Raw genomic sequence first — 12,905 nt, forward strand, 5'->3', positions numbered from 1 at the left:
TATATGCTAATGACTTAAATACTATACTATCTTAATATTTTATAGCCTAAAATTTATTATTGAATTGAAATGCTTTATTATTATATAAAATTTCTTGATTTAGATTTTAGAGCTTAATCTAAATAATGATTTAAAATAGTATTTAAAAATTTTGCAATTGACTACACTAAAAAAAGAAATTGCAAATATTTCCCTCCATTTCTTTCATCAAACACCTTCCATCCATGGCCCATCCTCTTCCCTCGACACCCCTCGCACTCCACTCCGCCGCCGCCGCCGCCGCCGTCGCAACACCCCTCCTCCGCCACCAACCCAACTTCACCCACCGCATCTCCACCGCCACCTCTCTCCCCCACCTGAAACAAATCCACGCCCACCTCCTAAGAAACCCCCACCATTCCAACCAGCAGCAGCACTTCTTCCACCTTGTTCTCTCTTCTCTCTCCTTCCCCTCATACGCTCTCTCTCTCCTCTCTTTCATCCCCACCGACGGCCCACCGCCGCAGCAATTCTCCAACAATCTCCTCAAACACCTCTCCCGCTCAAACAATCCCCACAACACGCTCTTCTTCTTCCAAGCAATCCAGGAGAAAGCTTTCCTCATTGACAGGTTCTGCTTTCCGCCATTACTGAAAGCGGCTTCGAAATCTCGGGCACTTACTGAAGGCAAAGTAATTCATGGGTTGGCGGCGAAACATGGGTACGACTCAGACCCTTATGTGGAAACTGCTTTGGTGGGAATGTACGCTGCCTGTGGGCTGATTTCGGATGCCCGCCTACTGTTTGATAAAATGTCGCATAGAGATGTCGTCACTTGGAATATCATGATAGATGGGTGAGTTTCTTTCTAAGGATATGTTGAGAGAATTTTACTCATATTGATTTTCTTTAGCTTTGTTATAGATAGGTTTGTTTCCTGATTGTGATTTTGATTTGTCTCCAAACAGTTATTGTCAAAGCCGGCTTTTCAATAGTGTCTTGGACCTGCTGGAAGAGATGAAGAGCTCTGATACAAAACCAGACGGAAGAATTTTCACTACTATTCTTTCTTCGTGCGCCCGAGTTGGGAAATTGGATATTGGAAAAATAGTGCATGGATTCATACAAGAGAATAAAATTGTGATCGACTCTCATTTGCAGAGCGCACTTCTCAACATGTATGCGAGTTCTGGCGCAATGGATGTGGCACAAAGTTTGTTTGACGAGTTGAAGACAAAGAATGTTGTGGCCTCAACTGCCATGATTTCTGGGCATTCAAAAGCGGGCAATGTTGAAGCCGCCCGGTTATTGTTTGATGAAATGTCTCACAGAGACTTGGTCTGTTGGAGTGCAATGATCTCTGCTTATGCAGATAGTGATAAGCCTCAAGAAGCTCTTAAGATATTTCACGACATGCAGAAACATGGACTAAAACCGGACCAAATTACCATGTTGAGTGTTATCTCGGCTTGTGCTCGCCTTGGTGCATTGGACCAAGCCAAACAAATCCATCAATTCGTGGACCACAAAGGATTTGGGGATTTTCTGCCTATAAGCAACGCCATGATTGATATGTACGCCAAGTGTGGCAGCCTCGAGAAAGCAAGAGAAGTTTTCGGTCGGATTCATAGGAAAAATGTCATATCTTGGACAAGCATGGTCAGTGCTTTTGCTGTCCACGGGGATGCGGACAATGCATTGAAATATTTCCAACGGATGAAATTCGAAAATGTGGAGCCTAATTGGGTTACATTCGTGGGTGTTCTCTATGCTTGTAGTCATGCTGGATTAGTCGAAGAGGGTAAAAGAGCATTCGAGTCAATGGTGGATCGATATAGAATCACACCTAGGCTAGAACACTATGGGTGCATGGTGGACCTTTACGGAAGAGCCAATCGACTTGCAGATGCTCTCGAGCTTGTGGAGACTATGCCAATGGCACCAAATGTTGTCATTTGGGGTTCATTAATGGCTGCATGCCGAATTCATGGAGAATTTGAATTGGGAGAATATGCCGCCAAGAGTGTTCTTGGGATAGACCCAGATCACGATGGGGCCCACGTATTTTTATCGAACTTATACGCGAAAGAGAAAAGGTGGGAGAATGTTGGAGAAGTGAGACGGTTTATGAAGCATAAAGGGATATTAAAGGAGCGAGGGTGCAGTATGATTGAGATGGATAATGAGATACACGAGTTTTTGACAGCGGATAGTAGCCATAAACGAAGAGATGAAATTTACGCAAAGTTGGACGAGGTGGTTGTTGAGTTGAGACGGGCGGGGTATGAGCCAAATACGAGCGGTGTTTTGGTGGATTTGGATGAAGTTGAAAAGAGAGAGGCGGTGCTTTGGCACAGCGAGAAGTTAGCTTTGTGTTACGGGTTGATAAGTAAGGAGAGACAATCGTGCATTCGTATAATCAAGAATCTTAGGATCTGTGAAGACTGCCACAACTTCATGAAATTGGCATCAAAAGTGTTCGATAGGGAAATTGTTGTGAGGGATAGAAGTAGGTTTCATCATTGCAGAGAAGGTGTTTGTTCTTGCAAGGATTATTGGTGAGAGGATCAAATTGATTGTCTTCGACAACATTCAGGTTCGTATAGTAAATATATGTTCTCCGTTTCTTTTTTCATTTCGGATTTTTTTTTTTTTGCATCATTTGTGTTTTCTTGTGATTACTTTTCTGGGTTTTGAATTTCTTGGGGGCTATTAGCATTAGATGTGAAATTTTTTGAAAAAAGAAAAGAAAACTGGGATATGAAAGTAGAGAAATTAAAATGACATATATGTCCCTATAAGTTTTTACTCCCCTCCTTAATCACCAAAAGTTAAAAACAAAGGAATCTTTCATATCTTTTCCTTTTTGACTTGGGGGTTATTTTACCCCTCTTTAATATTTATTTTTATTCTATAAATTCTATTTATTGATGGAGTATTTGTAATTTCAAGATCTCTACCAAAAAAGGTTGAAGGAAAAAAGGAAAATTATTAATTTGAGTTGGTATAGTTAAATCTTTTTCTAGCCTAGAATTATATTGTCCTGTTTGTTAACTATAAACAAGCCATGTGATGTTAGATATTTTCACATATTTTCTGTGATGTGATTGATGAACCACTAGGTGTTGTGTATGCTACACCTAGTGGATTATATAGGTTAGTTGTCCGACTTTGATTTACACACAACCACACGTATAGCATGTATGTATGTGTGGCAAACTCGACACCATTGTCAAGGGAATTCGAACTTAGGTCAATTCAAACAAAATTGCTCCAGCCGCTAGGTCATCCCTTGGGGGAGTAAGAGTTGAAATACTTGATAGTGTCACAAATTAAGTACATTGTTATGCTCTTATTTACTTAACAGCGTACACTTATGCTCGTTTCTGGATATGTGGAATATCGACTTTTTTACATGTCATAGTTTAATAAATATACTAAAATTCTTCTTCTTCTTTTCTCTCTCTCTCTCAAAGAGATTTGGAGGATCATATTGGTGCATGAATATATTTCAATCATCAGTCATCACCATGCATTTGATAACAAAGTTTGACTTCTTGGAATGAAAGCTAAAATCACTTTTCCTCGGGGGGAAGAAAAAAAATGTTTATGCTTTCTCTTTTTCTCCATAGAGGAAAAGGATTTGAATACATTTAGTAGAAAAGTGAAACAAAAAACAAGAAAGACTCTGTACAAACAAAGACAAATAAAGATCTAATTATCCATTGAAAATGGATGATACTTTATTTCAACCAAAAAAAGATGAAGACAACCTCATCTTTTTTTCAAAACCTAGTAATAGGATGATATGCTTGATGATGATCTCGAGTATTTCTTGGACGAAGAAGACGACGACGACGGCTGTGATGACGGTGTCATGTCGCCCGATCTTCGTCGGATCAGCATCTGCCTCATCCCGTCAGCAACACGAACGGCCGGATTCGATTTGTACTTACGGCAAAACGACATGTGTGCCTTGACAGCTTCGTCGGTCCCGCATTGTTTCTTCCCTCTGTTAACTTCATCTCTCACAGCTTCTGAACACAGCCCACACAGCCATTTTCCGTCGAATTTCGCCTTCACTTCACTAATGTAGTCCTGTGTGCAGTCCTCCTTCAGTCCACAACACACACACTTCACCAACTCAATGTCCATGTTTATATGTATATATGTATATGGGTGTGTGCGTGTGTGTATGTTTGGCTTTCGAGATATGTAAGAAGGGCTTATGATAAGGTTTCGAAAGAATACGAAGAAATTCAAGAAAGGGGTTTATCAGCTTATTATATGATATGACACTGGTGTCAAGAATTAGAGTGTAGAATGATGGAGAAAGAAGAGAACTTTATAGTGGGGAAAAACTTCCACAATTTTCTCCATGTTCTAAGGGACATTGGGCAGTGAAAAATGGACAATGTGACCCCCACCCCACCCCCACCCCCTAATGGTGTGGCCCCCTTTTATTTAAAAAAAAGGAAAAAAAAAATCAGCAAGAGGGCTGATTAATTGTATTCTCTAATTGGCTTTGTCATGTTCTTTAGAATTTGTTTTAGCTGTTTCTTTAGGGGGTTTGAATTGAATTTTCTAATGGTTATGATTACCAGTTACTTTTTGGTTGACAATAGTTTGATAGGCTTCATGCATGTGAATTCAAGAACCCTTAACTGGTTTGGTCTTTTCGAGTCAACGAGACCAGTAACCGGCCCGTTGACCATGAAATCGGTCAATGCCGGGCCTCGATCGAACTTTAAGCTTAGCCAGGTCCATCATAAGATCATAGATATATTCAAGAATTGCATATGTTTTTCATATTTTTTCCTTCATTTTATGCTCCGGTGATTCAACATTTAGTGTTGTGTGAAAATTTGTGAAAAGGGCAAATTATGGCCACCTCCCTGAGATAATATCAAATTACAAAAAAACCCTTTTTGTTTGGATAATTACAATTATCCTCTCAACTATATATTGTCCTACGAAAAAATCCCTTCATTTAATACGTAAATTTGACACCGTGAGGATGGAAGTGTACGAGAATACATGGTTGAAATGAGTGATTTGTTCGTTCTTACCTCAGGGTTAACCGTAATTTGACTTATGAAATGAATGTGGAGATCCGAGTAGTGTGTTTGCATTGATGGCAAGTGCCTATGGCCATGAATATGATTCACCATTTAAAGCAACACAATTATGCAGTAGATAAGGGGCATTGAAGTAATTATAACAAATAGGGGATTGAAGTGGGACCAATTTGTTTATTGATTATTTATTTTATTTTATTTACTATTACTTCTAACATGAAATTGTTGTTTATGTAGTCATCACCAAAGATGGAGAGAGTACTAAATAAAATTTGCAATCCACGTTACAAAATATGTGAATGCATTTAATAATCACATACTATGAAGTTAATTATATGAGATTATTTCAATACCTAACTAATAATTCCTTTTCTCTCACGTAACGTTTGATAACATCATATCATTATTACGAAAATGACACGTTCAATAATTAAAGCATGATACTCTTAGATTTCCCATATTACATACTATATTTATCGCCACACGAAGTCCATTGAGTAAATTTCGGTCCTCGTTCAATAGTTTGCAAACTGCGCGATATAAAAATAGAGTTGGGTCATTTTTTTTTTATTGGAATTGATTAAATACGGGATTTCAATTTTCGATCTGATTATAATTTCTAAAAAACAATTCCAAAAACTAAATTTCCGATTTTTTTTTTTTTGTTTTTCGGAACAAACTTCCTATTCGTCCGAAGTCCACACAATAATAAACCCATTTAGAAAAAAAATATTTCTCGTTGGACACAATAATTAGTTCACCAATTATCCAACAGTTAGAGATATGATTGTGTATTAAAATAATAATAAAGTCATAATTAGTACAATTGTTATAACTTAAGAGTCAAAAAGATCAATAATGTTGTGAACAGACGTAATGTTAAATATATATATATATATATATATATATATATATATATATATATATATATATATATATATATATATATGTTAGAATCTAATTGGATTCTAATAAACAAGGGATGAGTAAAGACTTGTGCAACAAGTCCTTATGTACCGTGAAACACAAAAGGGAAGTCTCCTTGTTTACTCTAATTCTTTAATTTGTCATTAATTGTTTCTTTTATATAGGAAACTATCTTATTAATTAAAAAGATTTATTCTTAACTTAATGACTTGTGTAGAAGTGTTGTGAAAGAAGAATTCATTCTTGCCATATATTACACACATACGTGTGATTGTGAAAGAGAAACAGATTTCTTTTATATATTGATATTTTTCTTATTTGTCATTAATTAAGTATTATTTATTATAAGGAGTCTTCTATTAGGAATAAAAGTCAAGAATTCCTCTTACGTATTGTCATCTATTTCCATGCATTAGTATTTTGTTAATTGTGGAAATTAGGTTAGATAAGGAATAAATATTTAGTTTTCTATATTATTAAATTCCTTTTCATTCTTGACCATGACTTTTTAACCTAATTATTTTTCTTGTACAGGAAGATTCAATCACATATAAAAGGGACGACATTACAACGTGATTGTGTGCGGCTTTTTTGGAGAGAAAGATTTTCTCTTTTCTGTGTCGCTCTTCAAGCGTCTTTTTTATCGAGAGAAAATATACAAAGAAAATATTCTTGGCTCTCGTTTTTATTGTTCCATCGTGATACGTGATTTTCATAGAAAATATATCGGCTTCAAGGCTTTGTGGTGAAGACACCAAGATTCAAGGAGTATCACAAGTTTGCTTCTTCTATACAAAAAGAAGATCGGTTCTTCGGGAGAGGGGCTTAAACAGATCTCGGGAGGAGATCGATCCGCCGACTGAGGGATTCAGCGTTGAAGGGAGTTCAACCGTGCGGAGCAAGGGACGTGCTACAAATTGAAGATTTATAATTCAGCGTAGTATACAAGAACGGCGTCAACAAAGAGGGAGTCTTTGTATTTTGATTAAGTCCTATTATTGTATTCGTAAAACTAAAAATTAGTAAATTTTATTTGCAGGTCCCCGTGGATGTAGGGTACAATTGTATCCGAACCACATTAAAATTTGTGTCTCGTTTATTTCTGTTTTTACGAACTGCTTCACGAACTGTTGCAACTCTTCACGCAACAGTTACGAAAAACTGAATCTGACACAAATAATTTATATCTGCACGAAATAAATTCTAACAATATATATATATATATATATATTTATTATTTTTTTTTTCTTTCCAAATCTCATACTAGTGTAGCATGTGGAATTGTTCAACTTAAGAAACCTGAATAAATGTAAAGATTTGAGACAAACACAAAAACAGTAGCTATTGTCCGAGTGTGAAGAAATGTGATTTACTTGTCCAGTTGGCAGCCGGCAGTTCCAATGGCCACGTCGGATTTTCTGTTCATGTCTTCTTTTTTTGGGTTATTTTTCCGAAAAGTTAGAAATTAATCCAAGTCTTTCAACATATTGAAGTAACCTCATTTCTATCAATCATGATTTTTTTCAAGTTTTTTTTTTTTATTTTTTTTTTCTATCATATATTAAATATATTTCTAACATAATGTGAATTTGATCTCTGAAGCAAGATGAGGAGAACTCGCAGAAATTTAATATTTGAAAAGTTTGACTGTATGACGACAACGATTGTGATTAAGCCAATATACGGGCTGAGGCATCTACCACATGGACAATTGTTGTCGAACTCAAACCTAATAATATCTAACTTTAATTCATCCAAATAAGGTTAAATATGAAGTAATTATTATTTACTTCCATGTCTTTTTCTTGGTAATATTATATAACAAAAAAATGTGGTTGACCTAACAATCATATAAACAAATTCTTGACATAATATAAACTTGTTTCAAATTCGTTGCTTTATAATTTTTTTTTTAGCTCTAGATGCAATGTTCCAATGGTTTTTTTCACATGGGGTTTTTTGTTCTGTTCTTCCATATCATCAAAAACTTTGTATTCAAATGCCCTTCACATGGCTTCCCACATGCACTATATGTCTAACCATTTATTCCTCCAATTCTTATTTCTTAATTTATTCCCATAGTTACAATAATCCACAATGTTTTTTTTTATAGTCTTAGTTCAAGTGTGTCTTGTTGTAGTGTGTGCACGTGTAAATTGTACTCCCGCCGTTTCAACTCGAATATTAACAAGCTAATAAAGTACTCTTAATTAGTGTATGACTGTATGCAGAATTGGAATTTTAAAGTTATGGATAATGCGTAACAGTTATTTTTTTCTAAAAAATAGTTAATTTATAACAAATAAAAAATGGGTTTAAATTCGACAATTTGTACAATTGTTTGACAAACCATTTGCACTGCAATAATACAAACTTTAGTCTAATTAATAAAATATCATATATATATATATATATATATATATATATATATATATATATATATATATATATATATATATATATATATATATATCTAACAAAAACAAATGGAAATGAAGGCATTAATTAATTAATGAAGTTTTGTGACTGCTATAGTTGCTAGATTTGGTTTTGCTTTTGTTTTATATAATGTTTTGCATGGTTACCAAAGTTCTGTAGTTATATAATTCGCTCCCATTATTGATATCGCGCGGCGCTAACTTATTATAATCACAATTATTGTGTTTATAAGAGATAATCACAAAATAATTTCTCATGTAATTATGCAATTATTTTTTTCTCAGGGGTTTAATTGTCAAATTCAAAAATTAGTTGGTTGTTTGGTTGATAGTTGTCCAATGTAGAAACTGAATGGGCCACGCCCCATGTGAACTCTAATCAAGTTGGCCACATCAGAGGTTCCCTACAAATGAGTATAACACACAAATACAATAATCAATTTTTTTATTATTAGTTTTTTTAAATGTTTTTTTTTTCGAGTATTAAAAGCTTTGCAAATACAATCAAGTATATTATATATATACATGTATATCATATATGTGAAAGAATCTAGAAAGGTTTGCAAATACAATCAAGAGATCATCACCCTACAAGTTTGGACAACTATAGCAACTTTGTAGAACTATACTATAACATTTGGTTATTTACATGTATTCATCCACCTATAACACTTAATCCTACAAACTACATTGCTCAACTCGATTTCGTTTCACTCTCTATATTTTCTTTTGAATCGACATGAGATATATCTTGAGGGAGGAGGCCTAGTAGAGGCAAAGGTAACAATGAAGTGAGATTGCAGAGAATGATTAAATAAGTCAAGTTGTGAAATTCATCCTTTGTGACACCGAATATTTGAGTTAGTAAAGCTCCTATCAAACCGCCAAGTACACTCCCTCCGTTTGATATGGACATCAGGGTTGCGAAAAGAGTAGCTTCCATGCCCATCGGGCATATTCTTGCAGCTAATACCAGAACTGGCATGAACGATACCTAAAGGTTATTTTTGGAATTAGAAAATCAAATTGAAATATATAATTTTCATATATAATTTTGATTCGAATAAATCCAATCAACTAGATTTCAGAATTTTTTTACTTTTAGAATTCTCATACATAATTCAGAATTTGAAAATTCGATACCAACTGCAAAAGATATAATGTAAAGCATAAGAAAAACTAGAAGTACCTGACCAAGGACCGTTAGTATCAACGAGTCACCAATTGCAAACCACTCATCATTTATACCAAGTTGTCGATTCAATCCAGTGACGAGCAAAACCTAATAGATATCACAAAAATGCATTTGAAATTCATAGATGATACAAATAAACTTATTAGAAAGCATGCATCATGACAAAAAAAAAAAAAAAAACATACTTGAGTCATTCCGAGGGTTGAGCCAATGAGAGTAGTGAAAAGAAATATCTTCCTTAAAGGGACACTTTTCAAGTAACCATTATAAACTCCAACACCAACTAATGATGCAACTGAAGTGACAAACTTCACACGTCCAAGAAACTCTGGAGTAAAACCGAGTTCATTTGTACTGGAAAAAAGAAATTAAAGTTCTTAGTTAATAATAACCATCATCAAAAAGACAAAAAAAAAATTAATTAGCCATCGAAAACTCATGATCAACATACGTGAAATAGAACATGGCTGAATCAGACTGTGGTGTTGCTTGCCATAGGAAAATAAATAAGGTGGGAAGTAATACATCGGGTTGCTTGATAGTACCCCACAACTGCATAATGTTGTTTCTAGAACTTTCTAGAAAGTCCGCGCTATCCAACAAAAGATTTTTCTTCCCCTTTACCGGGCTGAAAACGGGCTGCTCTTCCACTAGGACAGCAACTGCAGATGTTATCAATGGAAGCAAAGCTGTTAATCCAAAGACAAACCTGCAAGTGTTGAAACTTTCCTAAGTCTAAGTAAGAATGTAATAAATGTGATATTAAAAAGATAGACTATATATATGTGGATATACCTCACACCGTGGGCCCCCACCAAAGAACCGCTGAAGTAGGAACTAACAATGCCTCCAAAAGCTGAAGAACCCCAACATAGTGACTGTAGAGAACCAGACATGCTTTGTGATTCGCCACGTGTTCTCTCTACAACCATCGAATCCACTACCTGCACAAGTGCTTTATTTATAGAGGTTAGTTTGGATACAAAGATTTGTAATCATGAATAGAATAAAAAATTGTGAAAATCGATTTGAAAGTACACCGGGAATTTGGGAATATTTCAGACTAGCAATTTTGAGAGATAAATTTTGTTGAAATCTCGTAGTTTCCAGTTTGGGAAGGCAAAATAGTAAACTTAGTATTGATCCACTAGCAAAGTTACCAAGAATTTTATTCAATCATAAACATCCTCGAATTCAGAGAAATCAAAAGGCATGCATGATGCAGCTAAACCTATCTCTATAAATCAAAATAAGAAAGACTTACCACATCCGAAAATGCTACAGAAAGAGACCCGAGAAGTATGCAGAACGTAACACCATATTTACTATCAACAAATGCAGCCATCAAACTCCATGACAGAGCTCCTAGAAGTCCCGAGATGACCAAATACGACCTTCTTCGATAGCCGAAAAGTGGGAAGGAATCACTGTAAAACAGAAAATTTATAGCTACACTTAGAAAAAAAATTGACCGAAAAACGAAGATGGAGATCGATAGATAATTCGGGCGAACAGATTCCCACCTGATGAATCCATACAGTGGCTTCACAAGCCAAGGCAACGATGAAATTCCAGATATAATAGCTGTCTAGTCAACCACATTGAAATATAAGTCGTCGAAATATTTCTCGTCAAAATGATCTAATAATGTATATACGAATACCTCTGCAGGGTCAAGATGGAGGTCATCTTTCAAGTAGAAACTGACTGCAAGCCTCGAAAGACCCAAAACACCTTGCACAAAATATACCATAGCGACCGCAATATTATCCGCAGTTAAGTCGACCCCAAACAATCTATTATAGTTGGTCGGGGATTTTTTCTTGCCAAAGGAATCTTTATCCGATGAGGTGGTTTCTTCATCTACGGTGGTTATCAACAAATCCCCTTTGCCGGCACCTTAATAAACGACAGAAATATGAAAAGAAAAAAAAATTGCACGAACAAGAACATGCATGCTGTCGTGTACGTACATGTACAGAGTTTCGAGATAAATGCACATCAAATGAAGTCATTATAATATTGCATCATGATAAATGCTCACTTGATTAATTTTTTTCTTTTCATATTTGTTTTGTAATATTTTAATTCTAATTATGTTTAATTAGTCATTTCATGTACTATTTTAATTGCTAATTCAATTTAATTAGTTTGTTTCTACATTATTTTAATGTTAATTTAATTTAATTAGCCCACCTAATTGATTTTTAATGTAGTTTAAACTTTAAAGAGCTCTAATAATTATATTTTGGACAATATACAATTTAATTTATATAATTAAATTAAAATATACAAATTTCTATTTATTTTGCGCTATAATTTCTAAAAAGCTCTTAAAAAAATTTGGAATACCGTAGGTGGATTATGTGCTTATAATAAAAGTACAAGGGGATCAAGTGCATAAAGTTCAAACTACAAGGGGTCATGTGCTTATATTAAAAGTACAAGGGCTCATGTGCACAAAACTCAAACAACAAGGGTTTAAGTGCTATTTACCCTTTCTAATATCCATCACACACTATGTTATCCAAATATTTAATATCCAAAATTAATTGGAAACACTATATACACTTGAAAATTACTTACTGTAGCTGGAATTTAACGAGGGTCCGGAATCGGAGCTGCGGCGGAGGGAGGTGGTTTCCGGCGTTGGTTTCTGTCGCAGTCGACTGCGAATTGAGAACGAGGTAGGTTGCCGGCGGAAACGAGCCACGTAAGGAGGGTGGGAGAGAAAGGAGAAAATGGGATTTGTGGAGGGTAAAATTGGAAATAAATTTGGACTCGACGTCTTCGTTGCCATTAGCAGAGAATTCGTTTTGCTGAGTTTTTTTGTTTGGTTTGGATAAAGGGTAAAGGAAACAGTGTTATTATTAACTGAAGCTGGTTGGATTTATTTAATGACAAAATTGTCCCTGTTGTTGTATTAATATTCACCACAAAATTTTGGCCTAATTGTAGAAACTATTAAAAGTACATGGACATATTTATAAATATATTATATAGACATATATAAGTTTTTATTTATATATAATTTTTTTTTATATTTTCATACAAATATATTCAAAATGAAAATTATTATCAACTATTAATTTGTAACTGATCATTAAATCATGTAAATCAACAAAAATATTTAGAATTTTGTTATTCAACTTATAACTTTTTAAAAATTGCAAAATAGTCTATAAATTGTCCGTCAGATGTCCTCGAGTGTCGAATACAAAACATATCCAAACTGCGGATACGTTAACGTGATGAAATTAGGTAACTCACCATTAAGAACTTAATAAG

The 12,905-nt window shown here is 34.8% G+C and overlaps 3 protein-coding genes across 4 annotated transcripts; 1 reads left to right on the plus strand and 2 right to left on the minus strand.

The window, feature by feature from the left end:
* Window positions 1-167: 167 nt before the first annotated feature.
* Window positions 168-3,571, plus strand: LOC105961937 (Pentatricopeptide repeat (PPR) superfamily protein). Its single transcript, XM_012986200.2, has 2 exons — window positions 168-835; window positions 948-3,571. The coding sequence occupies exons 1-2, from the start codon at window positions 225-227 to the stop codon at window positions 2,539-2,541; spliced, it is 2,205 nt and encodes a 734-aa protein (XP_012841654.2). The 5' UTR covers window positions 168-224; the 3' UTR covers window positions 2,542-3,571.
* LOC105962571 (uncharacterized) lies at window positions 3,559-4,269 on the minus strand. The gene has a single exon (XM_012986888.2). The coding sequence runs from the start codon at window positions 4,132-4,134 to the stop codon at window positions 3,772-3,774; it is 363 nt and encodes a 120-aa protein (XP_012842342.2). The 5' UTR covers window positions 4,135-4,269; the 3' UTR covers window positions 3,559-3,771.
* Window positions 4,270-8,963: 4,694 nt separating this feature from the next.
* On the minus strand, window positions 8,964-12,622 carry LOC105961948 (folate-biopterin transporter 1, chloroplastic). 2 transcript variants are annotated; one of them, XM_012986210.2, is made up of 9 exons: window positions 12,204-12,622; window positions 11,281-11,516; window positions 11,141-11,205; window positions 10,882-11,044; window positions 10,413-10,561; window positions 10,069-10,326; window positions 9,803-9,971; window positions 9,612-9,704; window positions 8,964-9,416 (listed from the first exon to the last, which is right to left on the minus strand). In XM_012986210.2, exons 1-9 carry the CDS (start codon window positions 12,415-12,417, stop codon window positions 9,117-9,119), a joined length of 1,647 nt encoding a protein of 548 aa, XP_012841664.2. In that variant the 5' UTR covers window positions 12,418-12,622; the 3' UTR covers window positions 8,964-9,116. The 2 variants fall into 2 exon arrangements, with proteins under 2 accessions (XP_012841664.2, XP_088669799.1); XM_088813673.1 differs by having other exon boundaries at window positions 9,248-9,400; window positions 12,204-12,537.
* Window positions 12,623-12,905: the final 283 nt, after the last annotated feature.

Source organism: Erythranthe guttata, chromosome 14 (genome assembly GCF_056151865.1).
Source record: "Erythranthe guttata isolate IM_541 chromosome 14, IM_541, whole genome shotgun sequence".
Classification (NCBI taxonomy): Eukaryota; Viridiplantae; Streptophyta; class Magnoliopsida; order Lamiales; family Phrymaceae; genus Erythranthe; species Erythranthe guttata.

Excerpts from the sequence above, each read along its gene's own strand:
- LOC105961937 (XM_012986200.2), top strand. The coding sequence starts at position 225 with ATGGCCCATCCTCTTCCCTCGACACCCCTCGCACTCCACTCCGCCGCC. Across the intron at positions 836-947 it reads TGGAATATCATGATAGATGG|TTATTGTCAAAGCCGGCTTT; the intron begins GTGAGTTTCTTT and ends GTCTCCAAACAG.
- LOC105962571 (XM_012986888.2), bottom strand. The coding sequence starts at position 4,134 with ATGGACATTGAGTTGGTGAAGTGTGTGTGTTGTGGACTGAAGGAGGAC.
- LOC105961948 (XM_012986210.2), bottom strand. The coding sequence starts at position 12,417 with ATGGCAACGAAGACGTCGAGTCCAAATTTATTTCCAATTTTACCCTCC. Across the intron at positions 11,517-12,203 it reads CTCGTTAAATTCCAGCTACA|GTGCCGGCAAAGGGGATTTG; the intron begins GTAAGTAATTTT and ends TCGTTTATTAAG. Across the intron at positions 10,327-10,412 it reads GTGGGGGCCCACGGTGTGAG|GTTTGTCTTTGGATTAACAG; the intron begins GTATATCCACAT and ends CAACACTTGCAG.